The sequence below is a fragment of the Centropristis striata genome, chromosome 19 (assembly GCF_030273125.1).
Source record: "Centropristis striata isolate RG_2023a ecotype Rhode Island chromosome 19, C.striata_1.0, whole genome shotgun sequence".
Classification (NCBI taxonomy): domain Eukaryota; kingdom Metazoa; phylum Chordata; class Actinopteri; order Perciformes; family Serranidae; genus Centropristis; species Centropristis striata.
This window is the reverse complement of record NC_081535.1, coordinates 13,980,654-14,001,895: the sequence shown is the minus strand read 5'-3', so window position 1 is coordinate 14,001,895 and position 21,242 is coordinate 13,980,654. Positions and strand designations below refer to the sequence as shown.

General features: G+C 40.0%; 2 protein-coding genes across 2 annotated transcripts in view; one reads left to right on the top strand and one right to left on the bottom strand.

Annotated features, from left to right (window-relative positions):
• Window positions 1-2,668: 2,668 nt before the first annotated feature.
• Window positions 2,669-8,361, top strand: gdnfa (glial cell derived neurotrophic factor a). Its single transcript, XM_059358387.1, has 3 exons — window positions 2,669-3,225; window positions 4,106-4,339; window positions 7,802-8,361. The coding sequence occupies exons 2-3, from the start codon at window positions 4,132-4,134 to the stop codon at window positions 8,359-8,361; spliced, it is 768 nt and encodes a 255-aa protein (XP_059214370.1). The 5' UTR covers window positions 2,669-3,225; window positions 4,106-4,131.
• A 5,604-nt stretch (window positions 8,362-13,965) lies between these two features.
• Window positions 13,966-21,242, bottom strand: part of LOC131992809 (WD repeat-containing protein 70) — a 46,554-nt gene continuing 39,277 nt past the window's right edge. Inside the window, exons 15-18 of the mRNA XM_059358501.1 lie at window positions 21,070-21,149; window positions 19,318-19,434; window positions 16,291-16,453; window positions 13,966-14,944 (exon numbers count right to left, since the gene is read on the bottom strand). Of these exons, the coding sequence (XP_059214484.1) occupies window positions 14,857-14,944; window positions 16,291-16,453; window positions 19,318-19,434; window positions 21,070-21,149 (448 nt within the window). The 3' untranslated portion in view covers window positions 13,966-14,856. The remainder of the gene's footprint in view (window positions 14,945-16,290; window positions 16,454-19,317; window positions 19,435-21,069; window positions 21,150-21,242) is intronic.

Below are 21,242 nucleotides of genomic sequence, written 5' to 3'. Positions count from 1 at the left end.
TCATTATAATGTACTGTATGCCAGTTCACATTACATTCATGCTTCTGAGCTTGTTTATATAAGTATGATTCCCTTCCATTCAGTCTTTTTACCTGCTTATTCCTGTTCAGAATAAATGGGAGCCTGGAGGCTGTCCCAGCATGCACTGGCAGGGAAACATTGCAGAGAGCTGTGTTCAGAACATTTTAATAATCCTGCTGAAACAAATAAATAAGATGTCCACTTACCTTGAGGTAGTGTGATGCTTCAGCGATGAAGAGGGCAGAAAGAGTTACGGACCGCTGAGGTGAAGGACTGCTGGAATACAAAATCACAGGAAATGGACTCAGTTTCAGTTAAGATGGAACAGATCGAACATAGGACATCAAGGTCAGTCAATCTAAACTTATGTATGTAACTTGAATCAGACAAAGAAGACAAAAATATTAAAGACTATTATAGACCATTTCTACTCCAACATATACCTTAGATAGTCAAAGTAGGATAGTGTAGATGGAGAGTGGAAGTTGAAGAGGGACTGGTCCTGTAACACCAGAACAGTAATAATAGAGAATGCATGGGCGGATTATGAGACAATGGGCCCCTGGCTCAGACATGCAGAAGGCCCCACCACCTCTCCTACACGGGAGCAAACACACAGACTGGGATGGCTTTGCTTTTGTTGCTATTTTGGTTTTTCTTTGAAGTTGCTATGCATTTTTTGTGTTTTTCTGTCGCGTTGTGGCTATTTTGTGTATCTTTGTAGTTATTTTACCGTTTCTTGTAGTTATTTTGTGATTGTTGTGTGTGTCTTTGTGGTTATTTTGCCCCTTTTTGTAGTTATTTTGTGTGTCTTTGTAATTGTTTTGTAAGTATTTGTGGTTATTTTGCCCCTTTTTTGTAGTAAGTATGTGTGTCTTTGTAATTGTTTTGTGTGTCTTTGTGGTTATCTTGCCCCTTTTTGTAGTTATTTTTGTCTCTTTTAGGCCATTTGTGTCTTTGTTATTGTTTTGTCTCTTTGTGGTTATTTTGTGTCTTTTTGTGGTTATTTTGTGTCTCTTTGTGGTTGTTTTGCCCCTTTTTGTAGTTATTTTGTGTCTTTTTGTGATCATTTTATGTCCCTTTGTGGTTATTTTGTGTCTCTTTGAGGTTGTTTTGTGGTATTTCTGTGTCTTTTAGAGGTCAGTAAATGTTAATTTGCGCCTATAATATAGCTGGTGAAGAAGGCCCCTGACACCCCTAGGCCTGTGCCCCTTAGGCCTGTTCAATAATCCATCTATAGGAGTCTGTCACTCCTGAATCTATAAACTATTATAGTATATATTGTATTACTTATTCGAAACACCAGAGCTACTTGTTACCATTGTATAAAAACAATTAAGTGCTGTGAAATGAGGTAGAAGTAAAGGCCAAGTCACCATAAAGTTACAAAAACAAATTACATGGATTCTGAGGATTCTATCATAACAAACAAAAGCTGTAGCTGTCAGTTAATTCATTGAAACCATGTGAGAACATGACGGAAAGGAATCCATACAATGAGGACTTGGCAAAGCACCGTGGAGATACTTTAAGAATGGGTAGGGCGCACATAAACGCTTGAAAGAAAACATGTATTGACAAGAAGCTTCATCCCATGAGCAAACAAATATGAGCCTTAATACCACTGAATAACAGATAAGTCAGAGTGGATTTAAAGTGTCAGTGCTGGGATTTCAATCCTTTTATTGAACAGCCATCTTTAGCAGCATTTCACGTGTTAAATTAAAACCAGAAAGCTTTTTGGAAAAGCAAGTGTTTGGTTGTTGGAAGGAGTCGGTCTCTTCTGGCACATGGACACAAAATGAGTCTAATTCTTTAAGGACTGGGTAGTTTTGTGGAATTCACTTGTGCTGAAGATGAAAGGCAGCTTGTAAATCATGAAGGGTGATGGAAAGGCTTTCTCAGGTGCCACATCTTAGCTGCTTCAGAGTCCTTCTTTTGTGGTGTGTGCCTGTGTTGCCCCGGGCTCACCTTGACAAGAAACTGCTTATTGAATGACCAGATGCTTCAAGGTGTGTGTAGGAGTCACATTTATATGTAATAAAGCCGGAGTGGAATAAATTGACTCAATATAGGCTATAACATACCCAATCAAAGTCTCCATGGTGTCTAAATGCTCCTCTCGAGTATTTACAAATATGTTCTAGTAAATAGCAAGTGAAGTGGGACTCTTGAATTTGAGATGTGTGTGGCCATCAGACGGAACTTGACACCGGTGCGCAAAGAGAGCGCGGAGATCAGGTTAGAAACATGCATCGCAACAGAACATCTCCAAATCGCATTCCGCATTCTGAAATCTAATCCGAGGACATCAGGATGTGTGACATAATCCCCAAGACATCTGAAAACTGCGCTCCTCTAAACGGGGCTCCAGGGGTGGTTTGGGAGAAATATGTGGACCTCTGTTTGCTCTTGCGGGGATATATAAAAGAGGGGCGGACACCAACTGCCCAAAACGTCAGAGCGCACTTAACTATAAATCTCTCCAAACTGCCCTCTGCGCCCGGTGCGGTGTTATGCGCAGACATCTGTCCTGCTTCAGTCCAGTATGAGGACAACGCGTGTGGAAACTCTTCGAGCTGCTATCTGTCCTGGAGAAAATGGAGAATAAATACCTCTATCTGTGTTGTTTACCATGTCAAGATACTGTCAGATGTTGGCGATTATAAACATTTAACGCAGTTGTGGATCTAACGGCGTTTTAACTGCTTTGATCAAGACGCAGACGAGAGCTTCTTGCGCTCTGGGAAACAGATATTGTGCACCTTTTTGCGCCGGAGACGCTGATGTCTTCATTGGACTCCTTTCAGTCGGAGATGGTGGAACTCTCTCGGATTTCCAACGTGGAAACGTAGCATCCAATTAATCAGCGACTGCAACTGTACCCCCGTAAGGCGCAGTGGCACTTGGTCCGCTCTCTTCAACACCTACCTTTGGACTCCAAAGTGTGGAAAGACGCATGGTTTGGTCGCTGCGCCGGATCGGAGTATGAAAAACACACACCTGGTGCGGCATTTCAGCTTTTGTTTCTATCAGGACATAAACTGAAACTGAACTCGTTTTAAGGATTTTTTTTCGGATTGTGTCCGTTGAGCGATTCATGCAGCTGATTCAGTTTGGGACACTAAATGAGTCGTGTTTTCTGTTTGGGATTTTAACACCAACAGTCGAGCGAGTTTCAGGTCTGCATGGGCCATATTTAAGGTAAGTGAAGCAACATTTTTTATATCATTTTTTTTTATCATTTGGGAATGTAAAATAAAATTATTCTCATATCCTCAGATTGCGCATACGAGCCTAACTTTCCGTCAAAATTGCGAATCAAAATGAAAAATGCAACTTGTGCATTTGTTAGGACTTTTTGCATAGCATGTTTAAGCCCAGTATTTATCCATGCATAGCTGTTTAGGTTGACTGCAGACTCAACATGCCATTAGACAGAGTCACGTAAGCTTTGGGGATCGCCATCTGGCCAACTCACACCATTATTTAGGCTATCGTTGCCAACACGCTTTGGTGCGTGCTTTAACCAACGCATATTTGTGAGGCGCTCCCTCCGTGCCTCATTACAAGTAGCAAGAGCTCGCCTGATATCACAACAACATGAATATATCATATTCTGATTGGTCAGTGGAGAATAAATAAGTAGGACGCTGCTGTTTTAAAACCCACTACTTTTACGCACAACTTTACGCATTATTATTTATATTTATTCTTATATATTGTGGATATCTTTATTTATTTATAGCATAATAGGCTATTTTCCACTGTGATTAATTCATTTAGAATGTCCTGGTGGGTTTACTATGATATTTATGTTTACACTAAACCCCACTATGAGACAAAGTGGAGATCAAAGCCTCTTGACATGATGACAGAGTTATTAATACAGAATGAGTCAGTGTAAGTCTGGCCTCACTGTTTCAAACTCTTTGCTGACTTCATTATAAACAAGAGCTGGCCTCCATTCTGTGGGTGTATTTATATCCCTTTATTATTATAATTTATTTTATTATTTAGTTAATTTCTAATATATTTTGGTTTATCTCCCTATTTCAGCTAAAATATCTTCTAATTTTTGCAGCTTTCTTCATAGGAACTGAGTCTAAGATGAAGTTATGGGATGTTTTGGCCACGTGTTTGTTGCTCCTGAGCTCTGTTGCTACACGGCCTCTCTACCAAAACACTCAGCCAGCCAAGAGGACTTATTTCCCCAGCAGCTACAGTGATTCTGCGTCCCTGTCTGTGGAGGACGAAGAAGAGCCAACGTTCCAGCGTGAAGAGCACAACCTGCAGGAGATCTCCATGGAGGATCAATGTAAGGGGCACGGCATGTTTTGACAAAATCTGTTGTGATTTGAAGTCACTGTGTTGGTTTCTTGAATGGTGGATAATTGGTCCAAATGGGGGCCACAAAATAGAACTATGCTATGTATAAACCATTAAATAACATGCAACTAACCATATAACCACATAGGAAAACTAACAACTGACACTTTTGAGAGGAATACAAGGCTAGGCAACACATGGCTCTTCCTGTAGGTGGTATTTTGGCAATTCAGACATAAATGTTACACAGGTGGTTTCCTGATGAAGTAATATAAACTAATTACACTTGAGGAACAGCAGGTAATGTGATAGCCGGTGGGCTGAGCCAACAGTGGAGCGTCCTACATTGATAAGGCTCTCAGACAGGCAGGTTATCAGGCGGAAGATCTTAATTTGTGTTTTATTGCTGCTGTGGGTTACATCACACTGATGTCAAAACAAGCCAGCAGCATGAATAAGGATATGAACAGCTCTGATCTTAGAGGTCGCCCTCCACATTTCCCCTTTGTTTACGCTCACCTCTGCCTGTCTGACAAACAGCGACCTATGACCTTTAACCATCTGCCAAAAGTGCCAGAAATCACAGTTTTAGGGAAGGCAGTGTGAACCAGGTCAGAGGTATTTCCAGAGGAGAGGACTGGACAATACCGGAAAGTTTGAAGCATCAAGTGAGAGTTCTGTGTTTACGTTCATTTTAACAGCGACAGTGGGCAGGAATTTATTTTGTTTGGATCAAAGTGACACTGTATCATCTTCACACACAAGAAGACGCGGCCAAGATCTAGATAAGGAATGGAACATTTGGACAAATGTTTGTCCTGCCACCTCATATTCTTGTTTGGACCTGGGTGACATCACTGATGTGCTTTGTAACCCAAGACCATTAACTATGCACTAATAGTGTAAACAACACTGTAGCTCCCAAAGAGGATGGGTCTTTTGGTTTGTGCGTAGTGTCAAAGAAAAATGTGGTTTTCGTGCTCGTTTTAAGGCTAAAATAAGCAGCAAGGAGATTTTTATTGTCGTATTCAGCTCGTGACTCTCAAATTATGGCACAATTTGCACCATGAATCACTCCATTTGCTGCCACCGGCCAAGTCATTCAGCAGGTGTACACTGTAGCCACCCTGCATGTCAGCTGACAAACAATAGGAGGTGTCTAAATCAAAGGGCAGGTGTGTCTAAACAGATTGGCCCACGCTCACCTGATATACGAGCGTCGGCCCAATCAGCTGTGAAGCGCAGGCAGATCAGATGGCCGGTGCGCTGCCAGAGGAACAGGTAAGACAAGAGAGATAGGTGACACTGCAATAGAGGGGCCGTGTTAACCACAACGCCACCTGCCAGACATCACGCCCCGCCGCCCTGACACACATCCATACATTCACACACAGACGCATGCAGGTATTATAATTAGGGTTGGACCAATTGATTCATTTCAGAACAATGTGTCTTCATGATTCTCATAGTTGACTGTTGCCAGACCTGCAGGCGTTGGAGTAGGAGAGACTTTAGTCCATAATAGAATCAACATGTAACACAGGAGGGTCCAAGTCTTTCAGTCAGTCCTCTTCGCCCCTCTCAGCAGATGGTGGAGGGCTGTGCTGGTGCATGTTTCCAGTTTCAGGCAGACTACAATCTGCTTCTTCTAAATGACTCAGAGCATATGATTTCCTTTTATTTGCCCTTTGAAGTTTTTGGCGTTCTAAAATGACATCCATGAAGAATTTAAGTGACTGAAAAACAATCTCACTGTGTCTCTGTTGGTGGTGTAATTGGTGTGCGCCTACTGTATCAATACAGGTGTGAAAGCAAATAGGATTAACAAAAAGCTGTAATGCAAAATCAAGTCTACCCACATCCCATCTGCACAGATTTTTATTCTCTGACTGCAACAATTCTCCAAATGGAACTGACAACACACTCTGACCTTCAGCCTCCAACTCATCCCCAAACAGCTATCTTGGACAGAGTTAAAGCAGGGCACCTGCACGTCCGTTTGAACAACTCTGGACTGCTTTCTGCATTCCTCTGCCCCTGAGACTGATCTATAAATCAGCACGCACTGTTTCTGATCTGACATTTCTTAGTTTTCATAGACAATGTCTGCATTTGTGTCAGCGCATATTTTTAAACACTTTTCCATGCGTATGTTGGCTTGCCATTAACATGTACAGTCAACAACAATGTACCTCATTCTTTTCGACCTAGATGGATGATTTGTTGAGCTTTTGTGTTGTTGCATTTATTCAATTCTGCATGGTGCGTTTGTATTTGTATTTGCACATTTTAAGGAGTTGTTTAACATTCTGTGAAATATGATTAGTGGCTTTCTTGGTGGATTTTTTTTCTGCTCGACAGTGCCAGGCTAACCTTCTCCCCATTTTTATTTTTGCAAAATGTCAAACTATTCTTTAAGTAAATACTGCTTATATGTCATGTTTTGTATACCATAGACATTTATTGTTACAGTCAAACGTTTTAATGAGAGTTAACAGGAACTAACAAAAGTACAATAAAAATATCGGGGTTATGAGCTCAGGCTGTATTTACCATTTAATATGCAGATAGCAACTAATCTTTTACTATATCATAAACAGACATAATCAATAAACTTGCCATTTTTAAAAAATACATACAATGTGAAATATGACAAGTTATATTAACTAATGGGGAAAATAGAACAGTGTGGGCTGTGTGCAAACTTAGGGGTTTACATGAACAACTAGTTAATAAAAGATTGCATAACAATAAAAAAGGAAGGGAAATAGATTAATAAAAAGTCACTTATTAGCATTAACATGCTAAATCAAGCTGTATCACACATGGCAACAGCTTGCTTGCAAAAAAGTACTAGAAATTTAAACAATATGCTTTAAGCTACTACCTGCTGCTTCACTGAGATATCATACACTAAATAATGTATATTCACCTCAGTAATATAATCAATACATTCCTGAAAGCATGTAGTCTTATGGCTATAACAGTGTAATATTGTTGGTTGTAGTATTGGCTTCACATGTGATGGGAGAATGCAACTGTGCATGCACAGGGTTGTAATTTTCCTATTGAATGGGATACAGGCCAATTATCTGTACAAGTGATTGAGGTGTGCAGTGCTGAATGTGCATTTTAAGTGTATTTTCCTTCTAATTATGTCCTCTATTAAAAGGTATGATTTTTAAAAAAATGTTGCACCACTTTGCAACACTAGTCTTACATAGGATGATATTTTTTTATACTTCGATGCATTCATGTGTTCCTTTGCTAAATTATCTGGTTTTGCAATGTTTTCATAACCCTTGTGGCTTTATTGTATTTGAAATGAGTGATTTTTTAAGTTATATCTAATCATGTTGTTGAAGTGATATTTCAGAAATTCCATATCAGTGATGAAATTGTAATTTTAATACTAGCTTTCTAAATGAATCTGTTTCTTCTGTCTCTTCAGATGACATCACAGGTCCCTATCCAGACCAGTTTGATGACGTAATGGATTTTATCGAGGCTACTATTGGCAGACTCCGGAGGTCGTCGGGGCCCAGCGGGGGCTCCAGGGGACGGAGGGAGCAGAGGCAGAGGGGAGCAGCAAACACAGGAAGCACAAGAGGCGAGAGGAGAGGACACAACGACAGGAGGCGTGGTCGGGGGCGAGGGGGAAGTCGAGGGGGCAAAGGAGGAAGGGGCGAGAAAGGGAGGGAGGGGATAACAGTGCAGACCAGAGGCTGCTTGTTAAAGGAGGTCCACCTCAATGTGACGGACTTGGGGCTGGGATACCAGACTAAAGAGGAGCTGATCTTCCGGTACTGCAGCGGCCCCTGTGTGGAGGCGGAGACCAACTACGACAAGATCCTCAACAACCTCACACACAACAAGAAGCTGGACAAGGACGCGCCCTCTCGCACCTGCTGTCGACCCATCGCTTTTGATGATGACTTATCTTTCTTGGACGACAATGTGGTGTATCACACACTGAAGAAGCATTCGGCCAGAAAGTGTGGCTGTGTCTGAGGAAGTGACATCAGCGAACTAAGGATCACCTTTACAAGCTGGTGGGATTTCTTTTGGACTGTGGGCATACAAGATCCGAGAGGATTGTGTCTAATCTGACACAGGAGAGTATATAAAGACCACCTCTCTCAGCGACCTGAAAGACAATGGAACAGCCTTTAAAGAAGCAAACGCTACAATTAACTCTCATGCTCAGTCCTCCAGAACCCCTGACCAGTATTTAAAGCCCAAATGTACGAGGCATGCACCAATTCACAGGAGAAACGATACTGTTACACTTCCAGATTTGCTAACTATGCTGTCTAAAAAGGTGAGAGTGAAGAAAACTTCTGAGTGATTGTTTTTTTCTGGAGGAATTCATTCTGCTAGGAACATCAGTTTTTCCATAGCTGGCTCCTAAGACTCCAGATGAACACAGAGATTTGAGGAGTACATTCAGCTGCAGTCTAAATCACTTCCACTGCATAGTCTGGATGTTGACATTCACGTTCAGAGCCAAAGGATGACAAATATCGTACCAGAGTTCAGCAAAGACTTTTTGATGCAACGCATCTGCATTAAATCCAATCATATATATATATATAAATGTACACATGCATATATATATATATAGATATAGATATATTACACGTGTGTGTAAGAGGTATATTTATTAAGATGGGAATTAACTTATTGTTATTTATTTCAATCCATTTTATGAAAGAAATTGTCGTTTTACTTATTTATTTAAAAGCTTTGTTTGTCCTGGATGGTGCCAATGTGGAGCATTTACTCAAGCAAAATCTAAAAAAGGTGATCCAGAACTGCTAAACACAACCCACACATCCTCATAATGCTTATTCGCTTCACTTAGATTCCAGAGTTTCTCAATTCATGACTCCAAAGGATCATTAGCTATCCAGTTAAAATGAAACTTTGCTGATTTCTATTAAGCCCCGTGTCAGTGGAGCACGGACAGTATATGAAGTTAAATGGCGCCCGCTTCCCCATTCATCTGGAGGTACCGCCCGAGCTGCAGTGACACAGGGCCGGTTGAAAATCAGCACACTAAGTTTCATTTTAAGGGAGAGTAGAAAGAGACACAGGAGGAGGGGACCAATAGAAGATTTTGATTGAATTGATCTGTTGTTTTGGAGCTTTTTGAGGGATGGCAGGGTACATTTTTTGGGACATTTCACCTCATTTTTCCAAATGTGACCATGGTAAGACTTTTTGCTGCTGTTTATTTTCAAGACAATTTTCAATTCAATAACCCGTAATAGATTTTAAGTCCCCCTCCATTTGAAAAAGTGTTTTTTCTTGTTTCTTTCTTGTTTGACTTGTATCTGTGCAGAGTTTGTCACTAGATAGGTGTTTTCACATTCTTCTACTGAAGGGGGAGAGGTCTGGGCACTTCCTTACAATCTGAGATTCTAATATTTGATAGGCAAGTTAGATTAGCTATTCCACAACTTCAAAATCCGACTGCTGGTCACTGATTTTGGTGCACAACAGACTCCTCATCTGAGTCTGGCAGCTCAAACATATATGGCTGAATTTCTGATGTGTCCTCGAACAGAGAAAATAGATCAGATGCAAAACTACTGCTGCAGTCTGCACATCAAGCTGGCGGCCGGCTCTTCCACTGGTCAACCTATGGCGAGCAGCGGTGAGACCAGATCCAGAATTTGTTTTGAAAGAGTAGATGTACTTCTCGCCCCTTTTGAAAATTATTTTTACTTTTCATGTGGGAAAATCATGTTAAACTAAATATTGATCATAGCAGAGTGTTTTTAAAACTTGCCTGGAGGGGGACTTTAATGTCACTTCAAATGGTCATCAAATCTTTTAATTAAAATCTAAAATAAACATGAGAGAAGTGCTCTCTCTGAGGATCTGCAGGTGCCTTTGAGAATCCAGAGTACAGAGGTTACTAGAATGCCTGCCTATCAGCATACGTTACCCGAAACCTCACTCTGGCCTTGCACCAAGTCTGAGCAAAGGCTTTGCAGTGGTTACTGTCCCAATAGGCTTTAAAGTTCACAAGACTGCTTGTGTTTCTGTCTCGACTCTGACAGACAGGTCTTACTCACTGAAAGGGGATTTGAAAGTGATCCTCTAACATGAGTCTTAACCAAATATCCCTGTGGGCAAAGGCATATTGGTGAAGGCAGTTTAAGGAAGATCTAGCTGCCGTAGTGGCTGTCATCGCTCCAATGATGTAAATATATCAAGACTAGACGTTTGTACAAAAGAACATGTTTTGGAATTACAGCGGGAAGATGATGAGTAGGCTCATTGTGCTTTCTACATGTAATAACTTGCTCAGCCAAGTTTATTCCCAAACTATACACGAATATACATCCAGGAAAATCAGGAGGCTCTTTAAAAGCATGTTGCTGTGCCCATCGAGACCCTGCGAGGGGGATCGTTTTAAGTGGAACAAAGAGAGCCCTCGGGTAGGTCTTGATGTTAGCACGGATTAGGGACCAAGGTATCTGTGCCCACCCAGCAGCAAGCAAGCCAGCTTTACTGTGTAATCCCCCTGCACACAGAACAAATCCACTGCATCAAGCTGAATTTAGGCCAAACACTACACAGAGAGGAAAAAAACTCTTAGCTTTTATCACAGCATACCTCATCAATTGGATCATCTTCCCCTTTAACAACTGATTCGTGTATAAGCCTTTCCAGATGAGAATGTGCAGTTAGGAGACTTCCCAGAAGCCTCAGAGCACCTCCGATACCATACATTAAAGTGTGTAAACTGCGACCACTCGCCCTCTCATATTCATGACTGTTTTCTCAACTTGTTTGCAAAAGGTAAAGATGCGAAGGAATCCTCAGTGTTAATATTAGAAGAAGGGATTTCTTTTTCACTCCTGATTGTGTTAACACCTCTGTGAAGAACCTGTCATGTCGTCTCACTTGTTTTGTGTTACAGAACCAAAGCTCTCTGCAAACTTTATTTTTGTACAATATTCATTTTATAACTTTTTACAGAATTAAACTTGTTTCTATTAAATGAGCATGTCTCCTGGTGTTCTGCTATGTACAGGAACGCACCGGTGCCAGATGGTGCTAATTTGCCTGGGATGTGTTTACACAAGCATCATGTACAATTGAGGATGAAAATTTAGGTTAAATGGAGAATTGCGGCAATGGTTTGAGAGATGGCCTCTACAGTGTGGCGTGCATTCCTGAACACTAGCTCAGGGTCGTACAGTAAACAAAAGCTCGCCGTAAAGCGCCACTGAGCTGTAAATCAAGGCGCTCAAGAATGTTTCCACTGTGCAAAGAAGATCTGTAAATGCTGATGGGAAGATGGCACTATTACAAACAGGGAGTGTGTTTACAATGCATAGCTCAGGTACTACTGTGCTGCTGTTTAAGTCCAAGTCAAGTCTCCATTCTTGTAATACAAAGTCACATTTCTAATCTAAGTTCAAGTTAATTTCCAAATTTTTCAGGCCTCTGAATACTGAGGTGTCCCAATAAACCAATATTAACAAAAATGAAAAATACATTATTGTTATCACGTTATCATATCGTATAGATGGCAGATGATAGGCTTTGTGAACAGAGTCATGGAAAAATTATTAGACCACCCTTGTTATCTTCAATTTCGTGTGCATTTTAATGCCTGGTACAACTAAAGGTACATTTGTTTGGACAAATATAATAACAAAAATAGCTCCTAAGAGTTTAATTTAAGAGATGGTATCAAGCCATTTTCCCATGGTTTTCTTGATAATGATTTTGGTTATTTTCAAGAAAACCTTGAAAAATGGCTAGATATCATCTCTTAAATTAAACTCTTATGAGCTATTGTTGTTATCATTATATTTGTCCAAACAAATGTAATTTTAGTTGTACCAGGTATTAAAATGAACAAGAAATGAAAGAAAACAATGGTCTGGAAAATAAACAATACTGTTATTGTCCTTATTCTTTAGTCCACAAATCTGGTTCCTATTTGTTTATTCCCGTCAAAGTCAAATGTGATTTTATCTTAAATATCTGGAGCTGACAGTAATTGGTGGTTGTTTGTGGGCACAAAAAAGTTTTCTTTGAGACTATTCTTTAGATAGAAGGATGTTGCAATGAAAACTAGTCACAACTAGCTCTGTGGAATACCCTAGATAACTGAGGTTGAGTAACCAAACTTTTTAATGCCTTGCACAGCAAAAAAAAAACTAGCCTTCACCTCCACTGCACTGGGGGCACAGATGGATTCCACTGCACCTACTAAAAGTAAAAAAGTATTTCTTTGTAATTTGGTGCAACTGACCCTTTGACTGGTCTGTATCTTAAAATGTCTGCACCTGGAGGCTATGGTTTCAGCTCCACACACAGCTTCTCTTTTCCACTTGCCAACTGGTTCATCACATGCGAGTGGAGTGAATCAAACAGCAGTCACTCCTCACCTCCTGCTGCTGCTGAGAACTCTCTCTAAGAAGAGCTTGACGTCAGCCTCTCCCCCATGAAGCCCAGCTCCTCTCAACTCTCCACTTTAGTTCTCTTAAAACCTTCACTCATTGTTTTAGTCCTTCGATATTTCATGTCCTGCTATTTCTCTGTCTCATATTCATTTTATGGCCACAGGAGATTTGCCAGGACACTGAGACATTTGATTGTCTGCTTGTAACTTTGGTTAACTAGGAATTTAAGACAGCTCTACAGTTTCACTGAGTAGAAACACAGGCTGAAGGACGGGTATCGCGTATCAAAACTTGGATGTAAGGTAACATCAGATTGGGGGGTAACGACAGCTCATTTATTATTAAAACCGCTCTTGCCCGTTAAATTCAATTACATGCAGTGGCGTAAAAATCATGTGACTTAAATTTGTCTTGTAACAAACTACTTTTAGTTGAAAAACACATGTTGTAGGCAGAGGTTGCATTCCTGAGAGATGTATAAAGAACACAAACATGGGTTTCATTAGATCTGTATGTTGTGGTTTTCTCTGTCAGTTGAAATAGTTTTAGACACTGTACAGGTCATTCAAAGAGGAAACAGAGAAATGGCTCCACTCTGTTATAGGTGTGCTTTTCAGTGCAGTTTTCCAGATTATGACCTGTGCCAAGTTTTCAGTTGTGGCTGTCTGTTTGTCAGCAGGGTTACAAAAAACTACTGGCCTGATTTTAAGTAAACTTCCTGACAGCATAGGCCAAGGAAGAGCCCATTCAATTTCAGGGAAGATTCAAATCACAGGGTGGATACAGATTATTTTTCAATTTCATTAACAATTGCAAGATATTTGGCCTCGACAGAGATTTTTGCTGGCTGAGCGCTGAGTTTTTGCAAAGACAATGCAATAAAAACGGATAGCTTGTAGCCGCAGCCAAGTTTAACCTTAAAAATGTAGCCGTGAAAGCATTTGGAGCCCCTAGACATAACTACAATTTGGTGCTTGGGTGATAAATGTTCATTAGTCATCTTGCAAATAGCTCAGTGTTGCATTTCATAATGTTCCTCATCATCAGTTCACTGACAAAGATGTGGTTGAAAACTACAGAAAGTGGACCATGCCATTATAAATATCTAACATTTTTTACAGTAATTTCCTTTTTATTCATCAATGTTATAAACTGCATTAAAGTTTAATAACCGTGCAAAGAGTAGCCTGTAAAAACTTTATTTAAAGCAGTAAGTCAAAACACTGGCTTTGGCCTGGATTGTGTGTACTGTACTGTATATCTGCAGGTTTAAGCCAGTGCCTCATAAAAAAAAACTTATTCAGCAGAAGAATTCCTTTGATCAGCTGGTAAAAACAGATCTATCACTACCATTCACTTTGGGTAAAATATATCACTATTTGACACAAGAATTCCTTTATAAAAGGTCTTAAGGTGAAATACAGTATGAAGGAAAAAATCTAAATTAGCAGAGGGCTGACTGAAGTTTTGTATATAGCATCCAACAAAACTGCACAGCTTTAAAACGTGTAAACCTTTAAAGAAAAAGAAAAAAGAAAAGAATTGGCTGCAAGTTTGTGTACGTCTTTGCAATTTACTTTTTACCAACTAGCAAACTGTTCTTCATAGTTGATGAACACAACCAGACCACAAAATCTGGAGACAATTTATGAGGCATTAGCAAACTCTGGAGATGTGGGAGGAGAGGACAATAGAAATGATGAAAATAAAGTCCATATAATCAAAACAGACATAAAAAGCCAAGTTTTTTCAGGAGGTTGATGAATTGCAATGCGAGGGACATAAAACTGTATAAAACTATATTATGCCTGCACAGTAAAAATGCCTGCACATTTATGTGTTAGCCCTCAACACAGAAGCATGCGCATAAATACATATATGCAAACATTACAAGAGGGAGGACAGAGATTGTAAATTGTAGTAACTTAATTGATGCTCAATGCAAAGTTTCTAACAGAAAGTCAGTGTTTTAGGATTGATCCTGAGCCCTCATGGTTACTGTGAGATATATATACACAAACTGCAGCCCACCCTGTCTGCTATCCAGGATAAAATGAGCTGCTGTTGAGGCGCCTCAGATCTTGCGTTTCTTCCAATCTGGTTCCTTGTCAGCTTCCTCGTCCTCCTCTGATTCCTCTGCAAACACAGGCTCTGGCTGGGTACTAAAAGCAAACAAAAAGGAGTAATAATTTAACAGTTTGAGGTTCATTTCAGACAACTTTAGAGATAAACAATGAACTTCAAAGTAAAGATAATAACCAGATGACAGTACGGTGAAGATGAAAGAAAAGATGATGAAGATGATTTAAAAAGTTTGATAGTTGTGTTTCAGTGTTTTGGACAAATTGTCTCTTTTATAAAGGTCAACTGAGGCTTAAGGATGTTCAGGCTGCAGATGTTACAGTATGGGGAGGAAAACTGGAACTTAAACTAGTGCTGATTGGAGTGCATTTGCAATTCTGGCTTCCAATAATTTGTACTAAAATAAAATAAAATATATTTAAAAAGTCATACTTAAAAAATAGTATTTTAATGGAATCATAAAATAATCATACAGTCATGGAAAAAAATATCAGACCACCCTTTTTCTTCAATTTCTTGTTCATTTTAATGTCCTATCTAGCCATTTTCCATGGTTTTCTTGATAATAACAACCAAAATCATTATCAAGAAAACCATGGAAAATGGCTAGATATCAGCTTTTAAATTAAACTCTTATGAGCGATTTTTGTTATCATTAAATTTGTCCACACTAATGTACCTTTAGTTGTACCAGGCATTAAAATGAATAAACTGAAGAAAACAAGGGTGGTCTAATATTGTTTTTTCATGACTGTATATTAATCTTGTTCTCTTAATTTATTATTGTTAAAGTTCAAGAAAATCCACGATTAAAAGGACATTTTTAAAGTCCTGATAAACGCATGATGTTTACAAAGTTAATGGTGAATAATCCTGATCTCTAATTTTTGCCTTAATCGAGCAGCCCTGGCTCAGACCAAATGTAGAGCTGCTTTTACAGGGCTGCTCCTTCCACCCAAGCAAAGAGAATGGCAATGGTGACTATTATTCTACTGCTTCAAAGAGCTCTGCAACCAGGCTGAAGTGTTGCACTTCATCTGATTGATCTACTATAATGTATATTATATTTAACTACAGATCGTTTCCTTGCTCTACGTGCAACAGTCTGCTTGATTTTGCTCACAGCTTTGTTCCACGTTTACATAGCTGTCTGAGCCCGATAGTGATCTAAAGTCGTCCATTACTCTTCTCTCTGCAGTGTGAAGTGTGTACCTGTAAAACTCTTTAAACATTTATGTGTCACACCAGTAGAAAGAAACCCAAGCACCATCACAATAGCACGAAGCGGCACTCCCCATACTCATCTTACACTGTGTGCTAATGAGAGCAGACCCAGAAATGAGAGAAGAGTGAGAGGAAGAGACGTGGACGGGGACAGGAAGTGATTGATATTTTTTAAACAGATGAAGATATGAGGGTTTCTTACTGTGTGTATGCCGGGGCAACCCAGTAAGGGTTATCTGAAGCTTCCTTGGCGTGACGTAGGATGGCCTCTCGTGGGTTACTGTCGTCGGTTTTATCTAAAGCGATGTTCTTCACAATGAAGGAAGACAGAGTGCCACCATGAGCTGCTACTCTTCCTCCACGACCTGTCAGGACACACAATTACAGGATTAGATACAGACTTATGCACATAAAAAACACAACGTTTTAATGCTGGATGATGGGATTATTCTAATAAAATGTGAACAATAATAAAAAATATACACACTGTGCATCATAACAAACAATTTGACCAAATCATACAGAAACACAAATATAAGCTTCCACAATTATATTTTTTAATTACAAAAAGATAGGCTAACTGGCTCCTCCAGACCCCCACATTCTATGCAAGACTTTTTTTTTTTTTTTTTAACTCATTGGATCAAAAGACGTACAATACTTTTTTAAGTTATAAAAATAGCCTGACTTCTAACAGGCTGACCTGCCAGTCTGCTATTGGCTTGTCTTCAGCGCCAGATAATGATGTTATTTTCTTTTATCCACTATAATATACTACACTATAAACAGTGACACCACCTGGCACCAAAGAAGAGCAAATAGCAGATGTACAAATTGATAGCTAACCTAGTAAGTTAAAGTCAATCCATGATTTTATATTTGGCTACTGTTGCTGAACCCCCCTAAGTCACAAGGGCATCTTAGTAAAGTTCTGTGTAAATCAATTCACATCAATAGTGCTTAGTTTAATAAATCATAATTAGAACATCTGTTAATAAATTAACCCTGGAGGTGATTTGAGTGCTCACTTAAAGTAACAGAACAGGTGAAAACACCAGCTAAAACCAAACCAAACCTGCAAGATGACAAGTTCTGACCTTTTTAAGCACAAAAAGCCTAACAATATATTGTTAACAAGCATATTAGCTTCAGCTAAAAATCTGACTATTATTCTTGTTATTGTAATCTGGTACAATGTTTTGTGCATTGTTCCTGACCAATAAACTAATAAATAAAGATCAGGGCATCGCAACTTTGTAAAGTCTAATCATCACACTGAGGTTTTCAAGCAACCAGTAATGTATACTCCTGAACATAGAATAGCAGCGTAACTCTTTGTAAAACTACAAAATATGTTTTTACATTTCTTTTTGTGTACAGATTAAAAAGCAAGATATAGCATACTAAAGGGTGATCTTTAGAGGTGTTGGTTGACATATGTTTTAACTTTGCTTGCTCTTTCTATCAGATTCTTGTTTTAATGGTAACGAGAATAAAATCAATCTTTTCCAACTCTGAGCCAGAAAGCAAATTAGTATAGTTCCTTAAATGTTCAACTATTTCATTAAATGTAAATCAGCTGTGTAATCACAAATTAAATCCACAAAATTATGTTAATGTTCAAATGCTACCAATAATATTTAACGTGTGCACAAATTGCATGTCCCTTGTATTTCTTTTGCACTCTTGCTGCAGTCGTAGTGTGTGAAGCTACACTGATCTTTGCTGTAGTTACAGGACTTCTGCGCTGTTGGCTGTTCTTGACTGCACTTAATGGAGACTTGGGGGGAAAAACCTGCTCCTTTCCAGGGAGGACATTGTTACGCTTGTGTGTGTGTGTGTGCACATGCATGTGCACATTCATTCCCATAGTTAAACACACAGGGATTTCCTGCTGGAGCTGAGCAGTGAGGTTGTTTGGGGGATTGAGAGGCACCTCTTTCCACTGCTTGTAAGCATCCAGCCAACCACCAAACATTATCTCCCACTTATGCAAAGTCATTTCACACACAGGATAAACAATATAAAGACAGCCTGTCAGCTAAAAACCACTGACCTGCTTTTAAGTAGTTAACCTTATATTTATAAACGGTACCTACATTTTCATTTGCAGACTATTTAATTTTTTCCCCTGTCTTTCTCTTAACCTGTGACTCAACATGTTTTCATACTTCTGTACAGAACCATTCCTAAGTCACTGTCATTTAACAGAGCAGAGATTATTTTTTCTCTTTTAGAGACTCTACTGGGCAAGTAGTTTTTCTCTCTTACTTCAGTTATTATTGTAAAGTAAAATAAAGAAACAACAAAAATTAAAAAAAGTATATATGTCCATAAAACATTTTATTTTTCTTAGGCCAGGCCATAATATTTGTTATTGAGTGAATCCAGCTAATGTGCAGGGTAAATCGGACATCATTTTGAAGGTACTTCCTGTTGTAAATTGGGCAAAATATTCATGACCCTTTTAAATATGTTGCTACTTTTTGTATATTTTTATTTCCAATCACAAGGGGAGAAAAAACAGCATTTTCACTGTATTACACAGTGAAATAATTATATTGCTGTAAGTACATACTTAAGGAATAAGTGTTTGAAAGTGGAAAAAACTAACACAGAAAGCAGCAACGAGCCAGCTGAAAAACAGTTAAGAAGGAAATGTTGTCTGGCACCTGGGCTTATTGGAACTAAGCTCCAAATGTATTTATGATCGTGCAAAGGTGATGCATTTGTGAAAGTGTGTATTACAATAATCGTACAAATGGATTGACCACGGGTTACACAGAAAGTTCACAATGCATCATTATGTCCTAGCAGTTAAATATGAGGCAAAACTACAATGAATCTTTGAGAGGCCAAGTGGGAGCAGTGCTGTTAAAGTGCTCAACTTCAGCTGGGTTGCATAATACCGAACACATCAACAACTGTGGATTTGAACATCTGCCTCAAAAAGAAACATGCATTCATCCAGTTAAGAACATGACTAATAATATGCTTTAAAAGCAACAGTAGGAAATATAGCCGCACCTCGTTACTTTAATCATACTCAAATGACAGTGTTTGTTGTGTGCTTTTGTTTTTGCTCATTAGTTGTTTTTGCTTTGTCTTGTCTCCCAGGGACACGCTATTGCATGCCTTTCTTGTTACTCCTTTGTCTATTTTATTGTTACTTTTTTGTTTATTCTGTGAAGTTTACACTAATAAAAGCAACAAAAAAAAAGCACTTCACCTGGTCCGGATACAGGAGGCTCAGGTTTGTGGGATTTCTTTGGGTCAAGTCGGTCCTTCTCCAGCTGTTTTCGTGTACTCCGCTGCCGGGCCTCTCTGAACATGGGTAAGGCATGAGCTGGAGGAGACACACAGGGTAAACAAGGATAATCAAGTTGCTTAGGTAACTGCAAGATCACATAACACAGCCGCACAAATAAGCAGGCAGGGCAGCTGGCAATATGTCGAGTGTTTGTAGCTCATGTATGTCCGTCGCTAAATAAAGACAGAATGCAAGGCTGAGGTTTTGGCAGCGTTTTCAGACAGAATGTGCAGAAACACAATCTCACCCGCTACTACACCTTGAAGAAGACATGCAGCATTTGCGATTTAACACACACCTGTTGACCTCAGCTGCATCTCTTTTTTTACTTGTGTACTCTTTCTGCCATAGTGCACACCAACATATTCATTATGTCCCCCATGTTTAGATTCAATCACTCTGCCACTCTTCACACTTTTGTGAACACTATCACAATAAAAAAGGCCCCCAGCACTTAAATCTACGAGTGTGTGAGTGAACGTGTGCATGAGTAAGTGTGAATGAGTGCCCTCAAAGGTGTGCGCGTATGTGTGTGAGTGAGCATTTGTGGAAAGTGAGTGTGTGCTCTGCTCTCATCCTCAGGGGTTACAAAGAGACACTTTAGTAAAGGGTTAGATAAAGTGATTTTCCATTCAGGAGCCCTGTCGCTGTTCAGTGTTAATTCTTCTCCTCCACGCTACATTAAGCAAAAAGGTTACTGTTAACAGATTCCCTCGCTTTTCTCAATGGGCCATCACTTGCTTCCTGTCCCCTCTAATTTTCCAGTGCCAGGGCATCAAGTGCGTCACTCGCCACTCGTGGCAGTCAAATGCCTGCCTATTTCACACCCTGTTGGCATGGCAATGAAATCACATGATGCATCTGAAGAGGCTGCGGTAGCCCAAACAATAAATGGCGTCTGAATTGGGTCCTTAGCAGCCAATCGGGGGCGACGTGTCGGCAGCTGTTCCATTCTTGCAGGTTCGTGGCCTCAGTCTGGGGGCAGAGGAGCATGAGGCACGCACAGAAGAGATGACAGCCTCGTGTGTTGCTGATATGACAGGATGACAGGTAGGGGGGTAGTTTGTGAGTGTGTTTGTGTGTGCGGTGTGGAGCAGCAGGAGATCACGCCAGCAGAGGTGGGAGAGGTGGATGTCCCTGGCGTGATCGGGCGTGACTACAGACCACATGGCCGCCGCGTGGCACAGTGCCCTGTGGCTGTCGATCCACTCATCCGGACCCTGCTCCATCAGTTAATGGGCCTGTGAAAGCCCTGAACGCTCTCATTCCCCGCAAAGCAAATGTTTCTGCTTGTGTGAGAGTAGCAAGAGCGAGGCAGCATTTAAATGAGGTTTGGTATTTTTTGTTGTTTGTATCGAAAGAGAAGGAAGCTGGAACATCATGCACGTGGAAGATGGCCTCCGTTGTTTTCTCTCGTTGATAAAACGCAACGTCTTATCATGTAACGAGCAGATGGGTTGGAGGCTCAAGGTGGACTGAACTGCTGGAGGGTTTTGAGAAAAGCACTTCACTTTAATTGCTTCAGTAATTGTTTACTGATGAAAAGGCGATGCACGGCAAGGCAAGAGAGCGGGGAATTAAGTTTGACGTTTATTAAGTGGCAAATTCCATTATTCTTAGAAGATATGCATATAACAGACTGTTAGAGTGTTTGAGCAGACGTGAACTTACGTGTGATGATGTAATCCTGTGTTAGCGTCTCTGCTTGTTTCTCTTTCCGCTGGCTCTTCACTACACACAGCTTAGCCCCTCTGGAAAAGAGCCAGTTGTTTACAAATTAAGCTATTTGAGTGAATCATATAGAAAACAAGAGATCATAAATAATGCCTGGATTGTTTTTTCCC

Coding starts and splice junctions, on each gene's coding strand:
- gdnfa (XM_059358387.1), top strand. CDS start 4,132: ATGAAGTTATGGGATGTTTTGGCCACGTGTTTGTTGCTCCTGAGCTCT. Junction 4,340..7,801: donor GATCTCCATGGAGGATCAAT/GTAAGGGGCACG, acceptor CTGTCTCTTCAG/ATGACATCACAGGTCCCTAT.